Consider the following 16,927-nt stretch of genomic DNA (forward strand, 5'->3'; position numbering starts at 1 on the left):
CAGTGTCCGAATATTGGACAGACGGTCACCTTCCTTCAACGGACACCACAAATTTAGAAGGGGAAAGGACGCATTAAACTAGGGTGTGTGCCAACCCGGGAGGTTCGGCCTGGCGCAACGTGCAATGGTGCTGGCATAGAAGCATGTTTCTTGCTCACTGGGGTTACAGGGAAGGCGCGCGTCGGGCAGTAGAATGCGGGTCGCCTTCCTACCAGTGTAGGAATTAAGCACAGTGGAGCGGGGAGTGCAGCCGGGCGAATACCACCCAGGCTCACCATTTTGCAGAGGTGCTTACCTTACCGGAAGAGCCTGCCAGGAGCAGGGGCAAAGTAGAGGGTGGGATGTGACTAATGTATGTTGTATCATGCCACCACAAACTGTATCTGACTGTCCCCCAATTTTGTCTTCATGAATGGCCCATGGTGAGAGGAGACAGCGCTGTAAGACTCCGAACAGGACGTAAGCGCCCCACCGCATAATGGCAAGGAAGGAGCAGAGCACCATGGCGTTTGGATTGAAGATTGCCATCAGAGCCTACCGGACGTCAGCCTCCCGAAACACAGCTAGAGGTATGACCCATGGCGGGTGGAGGCAGTACTGTAAGACATCGAAGAAGGATGCAGGTGTGCCAGGGCATGAAGGGCAAAGATGGTGCAGAGTGCATCATTGCGTTTGTGGAAAGATTGCCGGCGGAACTGACCAGATGTGGGGGGAGCCGCAGGGAGACGTGAAGCCTCCCTGGCGGCGTGGCGGAAACAACAAGTGTATTGGTATGTTACGGGAGCACACCGACAGGGCGGTGTGTAGAAGGAGGGCCACTCACTTTGGGATGCCGCACGGCAGGGTGAGTGCGCCTGACAAAATCGGGGTAGCAAACGGAGACGGCGCTCGCAGCCCAGCCCCCGCCAGAAGGTGGGGCACAAAAGAGACTAACAAGGTAGCGAGTTGGGGGCCTAACTCCAGGGAAAAGGCTACCCCCCACACGCAAAAGAGGCGTGGTAAACAACAAAGAACAATCTACGAGCTGTCAGGGTGATTTACGACCCTAGGAGTTGCAAATGAGCAAAAAGCCAAACCAGTGATTTATGGCCCGCCGATGATTTATGGCGGATGATTTATGATGCTCATGCAGAATGATTTATGACAGCGGAATGATGACAGATGGTGACAAAATGATTTATGACATACCGATGATTTATGACCCCTGATTTATGACCCATGATTTATGATGCTCATGCAAAATGATTTATGACCACGAAATTATGAGGGCTGGTGACAGAATGATTTATGACATACCAATGATTTATGGCCTATGATTTATGGCTACTGATTTATGGTGATCAGGCAGAGTGATTTATGGCAACAAAGTAAGGGCCAATTGTGGCAGAATGATTTATGACGCACAAAGATTTATGGCCCATGGTTTATGATGTCCAGCTGACAATGCGTGACATCACAGTTGTAATAATGTGTGACAGCGATTTATGATCCCGGCCTCCAAGGGGGTGTCCGGGGGAGTTGTACAAGTGTGACTATGTAATAAGAATAAAAACTGCGGCCAACAATTACCACCACATACGACGATTGTTGGCTGAATTTAGTAATGCAGATGCACAAGTATGGTACGGTTCCTGGAATGGGCGCAGTGCGGCCGTTATAGCAGAGGCCGCCCCCGAAGGGGGCTCGAGGGCCGGCGCCATAATGGCCGCCAGAGCCCGACAAGGAACGGAACTGGTTCTCGCCGGCGGGAAGCGCCGCAGGGCGAAACGCCCTGAGGCCCCCGCCCTCCCCCCTTCCAAGAACAATAGGAAGAGGAAGGGGAGATATAAGGCGACGCTCCCCCTGCGGCAGCCCACTTGCAGATCATGGTAGCTGGTGGAGCGGCGCCAAGGACTTTCGAATCCCACCCACCCACACCTAGGGAGCAGCAGCGTCGCAGTGCTGACGAAAACCAAAGGAACTACGGGTACAAGGGTTGGATATGGAGACACACCGACGGACGGTGTGTGGGAATAGGGCCACTCACTTTGGGATGCCGCACGGCAGGGTGAGTTGGCCAAAAACGGGGGCAGGTAATGGAGACGGCGCTCGCAGCCCAGCCCCCGCCAGGCTGCGGGGCACAGAAACAGTCTTAACAAGGTAGCGAGTTGAGGCCTAACTCTGGGTGGAAACTGCCCCCGCGCAACGAGAGCGCACAGAGTGCAAATCTAACGGCGTAAACAACAAGTGTATTGGGATTTTACGGGAGCACACCGACAGGGCGGTGTGTAGAAGGAGGGCCACTCACTTTGGGATGCCGCACGGCAGGGTGAGTGCGCCTGACAAAATCGGGGTAGCAAACGGAGACGGCGCTCGGAGCCCAGCCCTCGCCAGAAGGTGGGGCACAAAAGAGACGAACAAGGTAGCGAGTTGGGGGCCTAACTCCAGGGAAAAGGCTACCCCCCACACGCAAAAGGGGCGTGGTAAACAACAAAGAACAATCTACGAGCTGTCAGGGTGATTTACGACCCTAGGAGTTGCAAATGAGCAAAAAGCCAAACCAGTGATTTATGGCCCGCCGATGATTTATGGCGGATGATTTATGATGCTCATGCAGAATAATTTATGACAGCGGAATGATTACAGATGGTGACAAAATGATTTATGACATACCGATGATTTATGACCCCTGATTTATGACCCATGATTTATGATGCTCATGCAAAATGATTTATGACCACGAAATTATGAGGGCTGGTGACAGAATGATTTATGACATACCAATGATTTATGGCCTATTATTTATGGCTACTGATTTATGGTGATCAGGCAGAGTGATTTATGGCAACAAAGTAAGGGCCAATTGTGGCAGAATGATTTATGACGCACAAAGATTTATGGCCCATGGTTTATGATGTCCAGCTGACAATGCGTGACATCACAGTTGTAATAATGTGTGACAGCGATTTATGATCCCGGCCTCCAAGGGGGTGTCCGGGGGAGTTGTACAAGTGTGACTATGTAATAAGAATAAAACCTGCGGCCAACAATTACCACCACATACGACGATTGTTGGCTGAATTTAGTAATGCAGATGCACAAGTATGGTACGGTTCCTGGAATGGGCGCAGTGCGGCCGTTATTCCCCCGTCCACCAATCACCCCCCTCCCGCTGTTAAATATTTACTGTCCTGTCTGAGTCTCTCATCGCCCCACCCCATCTCCATTCTCAACCATTTCCCTTGCCGCTTGCTCCTGAGTGCCGCTCGTTTTAGGACTTGTGTCCTGGCAATAAGTGCTTGTGTTCAGTGAGCATGATTGTGTACTCGGCTCTTTGTATGTGTGTGTATGCGCCTGGATGCACTTTGTCTGCGTGCCTATCAAGTGTATTCGGGCAGTGTTTTCGTGTATTGTGTATGTCTGTACTCTACACAGTAATTTCACCTTATGCGCCTCACGCAAAGAGTTACTCCTGTTGGCGCTTTATAAACTATCTCTCCCTCAAAGATACAAACTAGTCAAAAAGCAAACAAAAGTCTCCCTCTGCCTTTCCGAACGCGCTCAGCAGCTGGTTTCTCCCCCGTCCCCCAATCAACCCCCTCCCGCTGTTAAATACTTGCTATTCTGTCCGAGCCTCTCATCGCCCCACCCCTCCTCCATTCTCAACCATTTCCCTTACTGCTTGCTCCTGAGCACCGCTCGTTTTAGGACTTGTGTCCTGGCAATAAGTGCTTGTTTTCAGTGAGCATGATTTGTACGCAGCTCTTATAATGTTGAGCCGAAGTCAGGCTCGAACCTACTTTCTCTGCTCCAAAGGCGGCACCTCTAGCCTTACGCCACACCTTAATACATAACAACGGACGCATTTTCCATATTATATACAATGAATTTGTAGTTGTTGCTTATTTATCTTATGCAATTTACAACTATTCACAAAGCCAGTAGTGCTGGTACAGTGGTGCGCAGTTAATAAAGCACTAGTCAAATCAGGAGCAGTTGTTTGTATTAATTTTTTTTCAACATGTGTTTACTAAAATAGAACCTCTGGGCATTATTTATTAAAACTTTCAAGAATTATAGGCTTTTTTTCTAATAAGTATCCGGCTGTGCGGCAAGTGGAGCGTTCTTACTATTTTTACTATTGTTAGAAAAGAAACAAAAGCATGCTTTTTACTTTTTGTGGATGTTTTTCTTCGTTTAACCATATTGTCATTTTTCTTTTTTTTATATTAGCACAATTTTTGGGGGTACAAATGGAGAAAATATTGAATCCGTTCACACTACCATAGACTTCTTGTCTCAGCTATCCTTTTTTTGTTTCAGCAGGCCCTACTGGTCCCAGTGTGCTATGTGTTGTTGGAGTGGGTGATCATGTGAGTGGGGATAATGTGCTGCATGGCTAAACACATAAGGTCCCAAAGGCGAGACCTATTGGCTATGCTAATGCTTGTTTCAGATTGCTTCTGTATGCTTTTGCCCAGATGTCTTGGGGGAATTAGGGCAAACCCCTGTTTTCTTTAGATCCAATACAGTTAGGAGGCATGACCAACTCTACACTATCTTGCTTTGTCTTATGATGTAAATATCCCCAAGTGTTATAATGTAAACATTCCCAAGTGTTATTTTTGAATAGGCATCTGTCCTTGAAGGCAGGATGATGAAAAGTTACTTACATGTCATCTTGCCTGCTACTAAGGTCAGAACCCTCTCTTTTCTTGATCTGGAATTGTCCAATGAACTCAGACAGAGGTGTATGCATAAGAAAATACAGGGTGGATGTGTGCCACTGGGAAAGAGATATCTTGCAACTCAGAGATCATTCTAAGAGTTCAACATGAGATCAGTAACTCAAATGGGGGTATGTGGATATGAGAGCCCAACAGGTATACAAGATACAAGTTTCACTTCAACAGGATATGGTATTAATCCACTCACATTCTAAACAGACGGCTTATTGGTATACGATTGGAGGAGATGCTGCAATAAAGTAGCTATACAAGTCCTTACATTTTTCTTAATGCCCAACTTAAATATTTGAACTCAATGAACCAGGTTTAGTCATTTTTTATTACTATGTACAGTATGGCAGCTGAATATTATCCTGCCTTGACACATGACCCATGTGTTCAACCCGTGAAACAGATCAGCATCTCTGTGCTGAACTGTTCCTTATGGCACTGGAATGCAATAATTTATTAAGTCCCAATACTTAAAAGTGTGCACAAATATCATGCAATTATTACAGCTGAATTCTGCAACAAAATTAGCAATGCACAGATGTACATGTATACAAAAAGCATTTAAACGAGGGAACATCTTTAGTATTTTATGTACAAAAAATATGCCACTTTGTTTTTTTTATAATTTGTAAAAATGCATAAATTTCAATACTCTGAAAAAGGAACACTGTATAAAAATAAATATTCTATGTACAAACACACAGGGCAATCCAAGATTAGAACCATCACTGCAAAAGAAAACATAATCTCGGGTTAGTGTTAAGGCAAACATTTTGGCAGTAAGTATTACAAGCAGTATAACGGGCAGGGTGGCCGTTTTTGCAATTTTCTACATATTTTGCAAAGGTAACAATGGCACTTTGTGCTGGGTTAAGAAATTGTTTTTTGGGAAGTGAACATGGCAAATTACATACACCTGATGGCTTACTTCATGAATAAAACATGTCATTCCTCATTGAGGGTTATTCTTAAAAACTAAATTGCATTCAATTATGAGTTCTATTATGTATGGGGAACTTTATGCTTGAGTTTCATTGAAAAGTATTGTGTATTTGAAGTGCACTCCCTTTAGAAACAGATCAAAGCTAACAGTTAACTATCAAACTAGACTATTGGTTCTTGTTTGTAATGCATTTATTGAGTATTCTTTATTGAGAGTGGAGCAGTGGTGAAATATTTAGTAATGAAAACAAGAAGTAATCTGCCACCCTAATTGCCTTTATGCACTTCCTAAATGTGAATGGAGACTGATGCACTCCCCACACATTGATCACTGATAAGTGGGCTGGGGACATAGCAAGCAAGGTCTCAAAGAACCATAACTATTGGGAGAAATGGAAGGAACCAAATGGGAAAGACAGAGGGAGGAGATCAAATGTGGTGGGTGGTTGTAAGACGGTAGGGAATAGCTGGGGAAAGTGAGGTGTGAAAGCACTCAGTGGAAGTCACTCAGATTTTAAGTGGGTGAAATATAAACCAAATAAATAATGCTAGTTTTTACAACTAATGATCTCTGTAAATGAGTGCCCACTCTGTATATTATTTTATGAATCAAAAGCTGAAACGAAAAAAACTATTTTCCTTTTAATTAGTTGCTTTCTGTGTTCAGTGATAGTAAACGAGCTTCGAAAGGTAAAATTATACTCATGCCTTTTCTGGATTCATTACCCGCTACACCGCCCTTAAGGTTTTAAGGGCACAAAATTAACCCTATGTAGACCTACAGACAATTCCTCCACGTGTGCTGCACTTAAAAAAAAACATACTAAACATGAGCTGCAGTCCAAGAAATTAGTAAAGAATTAAAATATACTGAAGGGTAACTAAGTAGTCATTTTTGAAAAAAAAATAAGACACGTTTTCTCCTACCGTTTTAAACCTTTAATCATAACATAAAGTGATGGTAAATATTGGCAGTTATTTATAGAAGAAGGTGGCAATGGAGTAGAATTTTTCACTTGCCTACCCATAAACGATTTATAATATGTCTGAACAAGATGAAGACATATCCCTGAAGAACTTTAGTAGTCTTTTACACTGTTCTTCTAAAACGCTGGTGTACACTTCTCAACCAGTAGCTCTCAAAAGACACCAGCAAAAAATAATGTAACTAGGTTTGTTTTAGGATGCAGCCAAAACTACTAGATTTACGTTTCCTGACCTTTGCAGATGGCTCTTACTCTTTACTAATAAGTAGCTGTGCATGCTGATTGTCACAACACACTAGTGTCTTTGAGAAGAAGAACTGAAGGCTTCTTCACCTTGATATTCTAACCTGTGAAACTTTCCTTTAAAGCAAGTGCAGTGACCCTCCGTGAAGTGCGCTGCCACCCCTTGCCACCACTCTCAAATAAAACAATAAAAAATGGGTTTTAAACCTGTTTTATTATAATTCCTGTGGACCCGCCACAAGCCTCCTTCAAGACTTGGGGGCAGGTCCAGGGGGATGATACTGCTGGTGGGGGAGTGGTGGGCACTGTTACAGTGCGCATGAAGGTTTGGCCGGCTGTCTCAGGTTATCCAATCCCTCATGGACACTGGTGCTCTCTCCTACCCCAGCTTCGGTACTGGGGCTGGAGAGAGCAAGCACAGGCTCCCAGTCTGCCTGGAAGCTCAAGTTGATGGCTCACAGGCCAATCCTGATGCTTGTTTCATGCAGCGTCAGGATTGGCCGCAGTGCAGTTTGGGAGTCTGTGCCCAGACGAAGAGCAGAAGAGCTCAATGTGGCGGGCGGCAGCGGCGTTGTTCAGTCAAGTTATTTTATTTTATTTTTGTATTTTATTTGTCCTTGAACCTCACCTCCATCCTTTAGCCTGCCCACCACTTTGGAAGGTGGCGAGCTGCTACTCAGCAAGTGAACATGGAAAGCAACAAGAAGCATTGCAAAAAAGCAATTAAATAATCATTATTTAGCACTGAGTAGTGTGTAGTTGCTCTACATTCTGTTCATGCATTCATTCTTTTGTTTTTCTTACCAATTTACATTATATTACTAATTTTAATAGATCTTTGGCCACCCTGCCTCGCAACATTCATGCAAGGGTATTGTGTGATTACAGGTACATTACAACAGTATAAGTCACATAGTGGTTTTGCATTAAAATAGGAGGTAGAGGATTTAGCAGTACAAGTGATACATTGCAGTCACACAACTCCTAATTTGTCTTACCTTATTCCAGCATCCTTGCACAGGCAACCCATCTTCACCCTGCAATAGACAAAAGAATAAGAACTTTCTTTTATATTTACAGAAGGGTAATTCAGCAAGCAGACAATAATTAACCCCTTCACACTGCAAACAACAGGAATATATATATATATATATATATATATATATATATATATATAATTATATATAAAATTATATATAAAATCCAAGTAAATATATATATAGATATATATATGAATGTATGTGTGTATATATATAATTATATATATAAAATGTATGTGGATTTTTATTTACAGGATCTAGTTACTTCACTGCCCTCTTATATAAGGGACACATATTGCTTTTTAGAAAAGATCAAGGATATACAATGGTTAGAAGATTGTCTGCTTGTTACGGTAGTCATATGTGCATTGTATACAAGTATTAATCACTCGGATGGTATAAATGCAGTACAATTTTTTTTTTAAAACAGGCCTATAGAAATGTACCAACATGGGAAAATGATAGTGGATATGATATCCTTCTGTCTTCATAACAACTTATTTATGTTTAATAAAGACATATACCAGCAAATAAGAGGAGTCACGATGGGAGCCTGCTTCTCCCCAGCTATGCATGTTTACACGTAGGTTGGTGGGAGGAGCAGGTTCTCAAAGTGAAACATAGAAAGATCTGGGATGAACGCATCCTTTGTTGGATGCGTTTCATCGATGATATCTTTTTTGTCTGGAGGGGATCTAGGGAATCGGCAAACATGTTCATTGAGGCATTAAACATGAATATTCTCAATCTACAGTTTACTGCCCCAGTAGACAGTGAATCTATTGATTTCCTAGATGTACATTCACATTGAGGATAAGAAATCTGAGACCACTTTCCACAGAAAGAGCACAGCTGGGAACTCCACGCTTCATGTGTCGAGTTTCCATCGTGGACACTTAATTAGGAGTATCCCCTACGGGGAGTTCCTTAGGTCACACAGAATATGCAGTAACGATACGATGTTTGAAAGCGGTGTGAAAGACAGTAGTAGTAGATTTGCAACTAGAGGTTACAGCAGAAAGATCATACAACAGGCCCTAGCCAAAGTAAGAACACAAACACCCATAGATCTGCTTTGTAACAAAGGGGTTTCACCTTCAGTACCCACCGATATCTATGACAATACAACCATGGTCAATACAGAAATGAGATTCATAAACACAGTCAATAGTCAACACAGAAAAATCAGGGCCATAATTAATAAACACTGGCCAATCATACAAACGGATGATGTCCTTAAAAACCTTTTTCCCAATCCACCAGCATTGACATTTAGAAAGTCCAAGTCTATGCATAATGCCTTAGTCAGGTCCAGCCCATAACTAGTCTCCACCAAATCAAAATATAGTACTATGTGGCTCACACCGCAGAATGGGTTCACCAAATATAATTCATGCAGTGCGTGTAAATTCTGGATCAATACTATCCAGTACACCACAACATATGGCCCGATACGAGTAAGCTGCAGGGTAGATACAACTGTCGCACGGAATATGCTGTCTACATCTTGAGTTGCACATGCAATTTGCAATACGTGGGCAGCACAAAACTGCAAGTGCATGTGCGCATCCTTCAGCACGGATGTATGTCGTTACAACGCACACTTTTACAACGCATGCACTTACAACACATTTTTTACAACACAAAATCCATTACAACGCATTCCATTACATAGCATGACACTACAACGCATTTTTAAAAACTACCTTTACAACGCATTCCATTACAACGCATACTACCTTTACAACGCATACCATTACAACGCATAATAATAAATTGCATTTAAGGTAAGTATTAGATAGTATAGGGGTAAAAATTACTATTCTAACTCCAGGGGGTGCAACAGTAGGGTAAGTGTTGGATAGTATAGGGGTAAAAATTACTATTCTAACTCCAGGGGGTGCAACAGTAGGGTAAGTGTTGGATAGTATAGGGGTAAAAATTACTATTCTAACTCCAGGGGGTGCAACAGTAGGGTAAGTGTTGGATAGTATGGGGTAAAAATTACTATTCTAACTCCAGGGGGTGCAACAGTAGGGTAAGTGTTGGATAGTATAGGGGTGAAAATTACTATTCTAACTCCAGGGGGTGCAACAGTAGGGTAAGTGTTGGATAGTATAGGGGTAAAAATTACTATTCTAACTCCAGGGGGTGCAACAGTAGGGTAAGTGTTGGATAGTATAGGAGTAAAAATTACTATACTAACTCCAGGGGGTGCAACAGTAGGGTAAGTGTTGGATAGTATAGGGGTAAAAATTACTATTCTAACTCCAGGGGGTGCAACAGTAGAGTAAGTGTTGGATAGTAAAGGGGTAAAAATTACTATTCTAACTCCAGGGGGTGCAACAGTAGGGTAAGTGTTGGATAGTATAGGGGTAAAAATTACTATTCTAACTCCAGGGGGTGCAACAGTAGGGTAAGTGTTGGATAGTATAGGGGTAAAAATTACTATTCTAACTCCAGGGGGTGCAACAGTAGGGTAAGTGTTGGATAGTGTAGTGTAATATTATGCGTTGTAATGGTAAGCGTTGTAAAGGTAGTATGCGTTGTAATGGAATGCGTTGTAAAGGTAGTTTTTAAAAATGCGTTGTAGTGTCATGCTATGTAATGGAATGCGTTGTAATGGATTTTGCGTTGTAAAAAATGCATTGTAAGTGTAGTGCGTGTTATAAGTTGCGTTGTAAAGGTTGTTCCCCTTCAGCACATAAGAGCCATAGTGAATTCTGATATGACATATCCAGTGGCCAGGCATTTTAGAGCAGTACACTGCAACAATCTAGATGACTTAAAGTACTTTGTCATTGCTGCAGTGCCTCCTATGAGACGAGGTGGAAATAGGGAGAAACTTTTAAGACAATTGGAGTCGAAATTTATATTAGAAGTGGATACTAGAACCCCAAATGGATTAAACAATGGGGAAGAACTGTACAATTACTGATAAATAGAATTACATTTTAATCAGTTTTATCTCGTTATTTATCTTTAAGTAACTTCCCCACATTGATACCATGATAAAAATGCAGAAAAACAATTCCCATCTGTTTTTAATCAAACAGATTTTAGTCTTCTTTATCACATTTTAGTAATTGCACCAGCACTTTTAGCACTGTTAGGAGGTTCTAACAGAGTTTCCACATATATATGAAAGGTAATGGTAATTCACCTTATGGTTTCACTTTCTAAAATTATAGTTCCATTGTGTATATTGATTCAAGGGATTATAAACAAGGGAAACGAGTATATTGATACCAAATGTGGACTACAGATCATGTACTATTTGCTATGAGGTTATATGAACACTGTCGCACTCTATGCAAATGTCAAGCAATAGGTTTTTTTTAAAGTATAAACCCCGTTTTAAGGTTTTTTAGAGGTTGGTTGCTGCCACTATTTTGCCCAGCATTTTTGTATTTATACAATGAGAGTTTATTTTAATATGCGTTTTTTGCGTATTCCTAATCAATTTCAAGCACTATGCTGCACTAAGAAATTGTTTTTGTACTATGCACTTTATTGCTGGATTTGCACATTGCATTAATTTGCACTATGCAGTAATAGCGTGGTCAGTCTAAGTGAAGATTAAAGAAATAGTCCATCAATCCAGATGAAGTGCTATATGAGGACTATGAATCTCAGAATAATAGGGGTATCAGGATATCCTAGCAGTAATGACTATTCTATGAACCATCAACAAATATGACTTTGCAATATTAGGTACGCAGTTATAGTTAGGATCTAGTTTCCATAGGAAAATAATTTTTTGTTTTGCTAATAACTTTTGCAACTTTTAATAAATCTTGCCAAACTTTTCAAAAACTGGTTTGCCACTCACTTCAGCTGCTGTCTGGAAAATACCTGGGTGAATGGTTGAGCGGGATCCGTGAAAAAGGAGTACCAAAACACGTTTTCACAGCCCGAACCGCTGAATAGAATTGCACCAAATTTGGCAGAAAGCTAGATCTTGTTTCAGAAAGAGTGTTTTTTTGTAATTTAGCCTAAATCTATTCAGTAGTTTTAGAGTTATGACATATAGGAAGCTGGCTCTTTATATAGTATACCAAAAAGAGGTATATTGTGCAAAGAGTCCAGGAATTCCCTTTTGCCTCGGAGCAAGGTCTATAACATAGATGTAACAAGCAGTTGCAATGCAATCGGTCTCGCCTTTGGGACCTTATATGTATTTAGCCATGCAGCACATTAGCCTGGGTGCTGAAACATCTACTGTTCTTTAACATGGAGGGAAAGTAAGCACCAAACTGCGTGACATGCCAGGTATGGGAACACATGGAGAGAAATATTGCCTTTCACCGGGAAATGGTATAGTCCAAAGCTCTGTTTTTAATATAAAATCAGGGCCTTCGGTGGTCATATCACTAAAAATACAAGATGTGAAAAAAATATTATTGTCTACGGGTGCTCGGGGAAGACAATTTCAATGGGCTGGAATCTAGAGATTGCTAAAGTGATTCTGGTATTTTACTGTTCTCTGCTGGTTGTTTTCTATCAAGACAGTTAAATAGAGGCAGTTGAACAGAAAAAAAAGTCCCTAAGAGGAAGCAGGCAAGTCATAGGGCTGATCTCCTGAGCCCACAAAGTACATACACATTTAAGTATATAATAAGTACATACTAAAGTATATACAAGAGGTCTCGAATGCTCAACCTAAAAATAGCCTCTTGGACTCTGGCAGGTATAGGCATAAAACTGAATAATCCCTTATGGTTAGCACTGTGGCAAAACCAGGATATTGAATGCTTCCAGAAGACTTGGTCCCTGAAAAATATTCATCTAGATGGGTTCCGTTCATATCAAGCAAATGCTGCCCCATCTCCCGCTGGGGGGGGCAAGAGGAGGTCTGATAACCCTAATAGCGAATACCTTATCAATTGCAATTTTAAAATTGTATTGCCTAGACCACAATTTCACATTTTACTGGTAGAGGGGGTTGGTGACCAGGAATGGTTATTAATACAATTTTATAACAACAATTTTAGACATCCTCAAGCAGTGGTGGGTTCCCTAGATAGTGAAATAGGAAAATCATCTGAGGAAAGAGGAAGGAAGATATAAACATAGTCTGGATGGGGGATTTTAACATCTAGCCATGTAAGCACAAGCTTAATAAACTTTGTGGTCTTGAAGACACACAGGGTGAGACACTACAACACTTCATACATCATGAGTACGAAAAACAGTTTAAATAGACTGCTCTACACAAGAAATCTGGAAATCGCTAATGGGGTGGACATAACAAATGGTGAATTTTACAAGACTTTCATGAATAAGGATTATGATTCTACCATTGACTGCATAGTAGTGTCCGGCTCTATTTTGTAGAAAGATGGCCCAAACAGAAACCCAATTCACAGCTTTTAGTGACTATGCCATCCTTTTCACTGTATTACTAGTAGATGTAGAGAGGGAAAAGATAGCTAAAAAAAAATAGAGAAACCTATCCTGGCTCAGAAAAATGGCTACCAGCTGAAATGGGCACACATAGATAAGATGAAATTGGTTCCGCAACTCATGGCTGAGAACATGCGGCCGGTCTTAAAATGTTTAGAACACGTGGGTAATACTTGCTCATTGCCCTCCTCTTTTATGAGCTTACTCATCAAAGTAAAACTGGATCTGGAGTGCCCAAAATCCTTATTAAAACCGCAGGAGAAAGGGTGGTTTGACCAAGCCTGTTCCAAAGCTTTAGGGACTCTGCATAGGGCTCTAAAAGAACAAATGAGAGACAGGGACCAGATTAAGCTGCTACGTAGGGCATATGCGGTGGCCAGAAAGGACAGGGAAAGGGCTTTAAGAGAAGAAGCATAGGAAAATCTGGAGAAAGTGGCCGCTTCCAAGAATTGTAAAGACTTTTGGAAGGTGATTATCGCTCCCCATTTTTAAAAAAGTAGTGACCCTTCACTAGACTCTCATGTCAGCTAAGATCCATGCGTAGCCCAATTCGAAGAGATTTTTGGCTCAAATAAAACCTTTGGGTTTGATGGCTCAAGCGCAGAAAGATCATTGATTGAACCTTTGACTTTTTCCGTTCAGGAGGTTAGCAGGGAATTGGGAAAGTGCACCAGGTAGGTGTTCCTATAGATTTTTTCTTCGAACACCAGGATTTATGGGCACCACTGTTAACCAATGTTTTTAATGAAATCGTAAAATCTACTCTATTGGCCTCATGGAATACTAGCGTTATTTTTCCAATATATAAAAAGGGCAACAAACAGAACCAGAAGAATTATAGACCCATCCCATTATTGGATACCACAGCAAAGCTAATGGTGGGCCTACTCTTAAATAAGTTAGAAGAGTGGGGAAAGGAGAAGCAGATTCTGATGCAGGCGCAATATGGTTTTCAGGCTGGTAGAGGCACTATAGACCAGTGCCTCAATTTACCCATGATAATTGATAAATACACTAGAGGCAAACAAGGTCAGATTTTTCAGGCTTCCATGGATTTAAGCGCATCATTTGATTTCATGATCCACTCCCGACTGTGGAACATAATGGAGGAAATGGGGGTGGACCCTGAACTTACTTGCTTTATTCAGCAACGCTATTCAAGAGCTAATGCAAGTGTCAGATATGGGAAAGATGGGGAGTGCACTTGCTCATTTAAGATGCCAAGCGGTGTTAGGCAGCGGTGCATGCTTGCTCCTTAGACCAGTGCCTCAATTTAACCATGATAATTGATAAAGACACTGTAGGGGTACAGGGCTCATGCATATGTACCCTCACCACTGGTATAGTGAACCCAGCTAGAGGGGCGACTGATCTATGCCAGGGCAGTGGGTTGTTTAGAACACGTGGGTAATACTTGCTCATTGCCCTCCTCTTTTATGAGCTTACTCATCAAAGTAAAACTGGATCTGGAGTGCCCAAAATCCTTATTAAAACCGCAGGAGAAAGGGTGGTTTGACCAAGCCTGTTCCAAAGCTTTAGGGACTCTGCATAGGGCTCTAAAAGAACAAATGAGAGACAGGGACCAGATTAAGCTGCTACGTAGGGCATATGCGGTGGCCAGAAAGGACAGGGAAAGGGCTTTAAGAGAAGAAGCATAGGAAAATCTGGAGAAAGTGGCCGCTTCCAAGAATTGTAAAGACTTTTGGAAGGTGATTATCGCTCCCCATTTTTAAAAAAGTAGTGACCCTTCACTAGACTCTCATGTCAGCTAAGATCCATGCGTAGCCCAATTCGAAGAGATTTTTGGCTCAAATAAAACCTTTGGGTTTGATGGCTCAAGCGCAGAAAGATCATTGATTGAACCTTTGACTTTTTCCGTTCAGGAGGTTAGCAGGGAATTGGGAAAGTGCACCAGGTAGGTGTTCCTATAGATTTTTTCTTCGAACACCAGGATTTATGGGCACCACTGTTAACCAATGTTTTTAATGAAATCGTAAAATCTACTCTATTGGCCTCATGGAATACTAGCGTTATTTTTCCAATATATAAAAAGGGCAACAAACAGAACCAGAAGAATTATAGACCCATCCCATTATTGGATACCACAGCAAAGCTAATGGTGGGCCTACTCTTAAATAAGTTAGAAGAGTGGGGAAAGGAGAAGCAGATTCTGATGCAGGCGCAATATGGTTTTCAGGCTGGTAGAGGCACTATAGACCAGTGCCTCAATTTACCCATGATAATTGATAAATACACTAGAGGCAAACAAGGTCAGATTTTTCAGGCTTCCATGGATTTAAGCGCATCATTTGATTTCATGATCCACTCCCGACTGTGGAATATAATGGAGGAAATGGGGGTGGACCCTGAACTTACTTGCTTTATTCAGCAACGCTATTCAAGAGCTAATGCAAGTGTCAGATATGGGAAAGATGGGGAGTGCACTTGCTCATTTAAGATGCCAAGCGGTGTTAGGCAGCGGTGCATGCTTGCTCCTTAGACCAGTGCCTCAATTTAACCATGATAATTGATAAAGACACTGTAGGGGTACAGGGCTCATGCATATGTACCCTCACCACTGGTATAGTGAACCCAGCTAGAGGGGCGACTGATCTATGCCAGGGCAGTGGGTTGTTGGCATGGCACACAGGGATGTGTGCCATGTCGACTCTTCACTTTGTTCTGCACCAAAAACACACAGCCTGCAAAGGCAGTGTGTGAGTGTGAAGGTACAAGACCTCTAAGGGTGGCACAATAAGTGCCTCAGCCCTTAGAAGCCTTCTCTGGTCACAGTGCCCTGGGTACCTGTGGTGCCATTTACCAGGGGCTGACCTGTGGCCACAGATGCCAATTGGGTTTAGGCTTCAATGCAATTTTTAGGGAAAGAACATACGACCTGGGTACCTGGTTAGCAGGAGCCTAGGGCACACTCAGTCAAAGCACGTCAGCAATTCAGCAAAAAGTGGGGGCAACCATGCAGAAAGAGGGCACTTTCTCACAGTATGCCCCTGTGACAAGGGGTTGGAGCAGTCCGACCTTCATGTTTTCTTCTTCTGTGGGATTTACGAGAAGGAATTTATATGTTCTAGCTGAGTAGTCATAAGGCGGCCTCGCAGGCGATCCCGCAGAAGTCACCTTTTTTCATCAGTCAGTATCATAGGAAAGGTGAATATTTTTTGTAAAGTCCTTGGTAACACCCAGGACACTATTTTTGTGCCTGATTGGGCAGAGTTGGCACCTCAATCTCATTTTTTCATTTAAAAGGTTTTCTCAATGCCACTGGTTTCTTAGCACTGGGGGTATCTGAAAGAAGTAAGGGGTGTTAGTCGCTTGGACTGCTTGGCATGACACATATGGTATGCTTTTTCCACAGGGCATGACACAGACGGTACCCTTCAACCACTGGGCATGACACAGATGGTATGCTTGGCCCCTGGGTGTGATACAGAGTGTGATTTGGACATTGGAGAAAAAGATTTGGACCTGGGAAACTAGGTGTAATTTATGTGTGGGTAAGAGGGGCCTGTGGTTCCAGAGTTATTCCTTTTTCCACATCTATTACTATTACCTTTTTTCCTGGAGCAGATATTGG

At 42.3% G+C, this 16,927-nt stretch overlaps 1 protein-coding gene across 3 annotated transcripts in view; it reads right to left on the reverse strand.

Moving 5' to 3' along the window:
• Positions 1-5,027: 5,027 nt before the first annotated feature.
• Positions 5,028-16,927, reverse strand: part of COL13A1 (collagen type XIII alpha 1 chain) — a 583,842-nt gene continuing 571,942 nt past the window's right edge. For all 3 annotated transcript variants that reach the window (XM_085603477.1, XM_085603475.1, XM_085603476.1), the window contains 2 exons: positions 7,888-7,926; positions 5,028-5,446 (listed from right to left, as the gene is read on the reverse strand). In XM_085603477.1, coding sequence (XP_085459603.1) covers positions 5,444-5,446; positions 7,888-7,926 — 42 coding nt within the window. In that variant the 3' untranslated portion in view covers positions 5,028-5,443. The remainder of the gene's footprint in view (positions 5,447-7,887; positions 7,927-16,927) is intronic.

Source organism: Triturus cristatus, chromosome 1_2 (genome assembly GCF_964204655.1).
Source record: "Triturus cristatus chromosome 1_2, aTriCri1.1, whole genome shotgun sequence".
Classification (NCBI taxonomy): domain Eukaryota; kingdom Metazoa; phylum Chordata; class Amphibia; order Caudata; family Salamandridae; genus Triturus; species Triturus cristatus.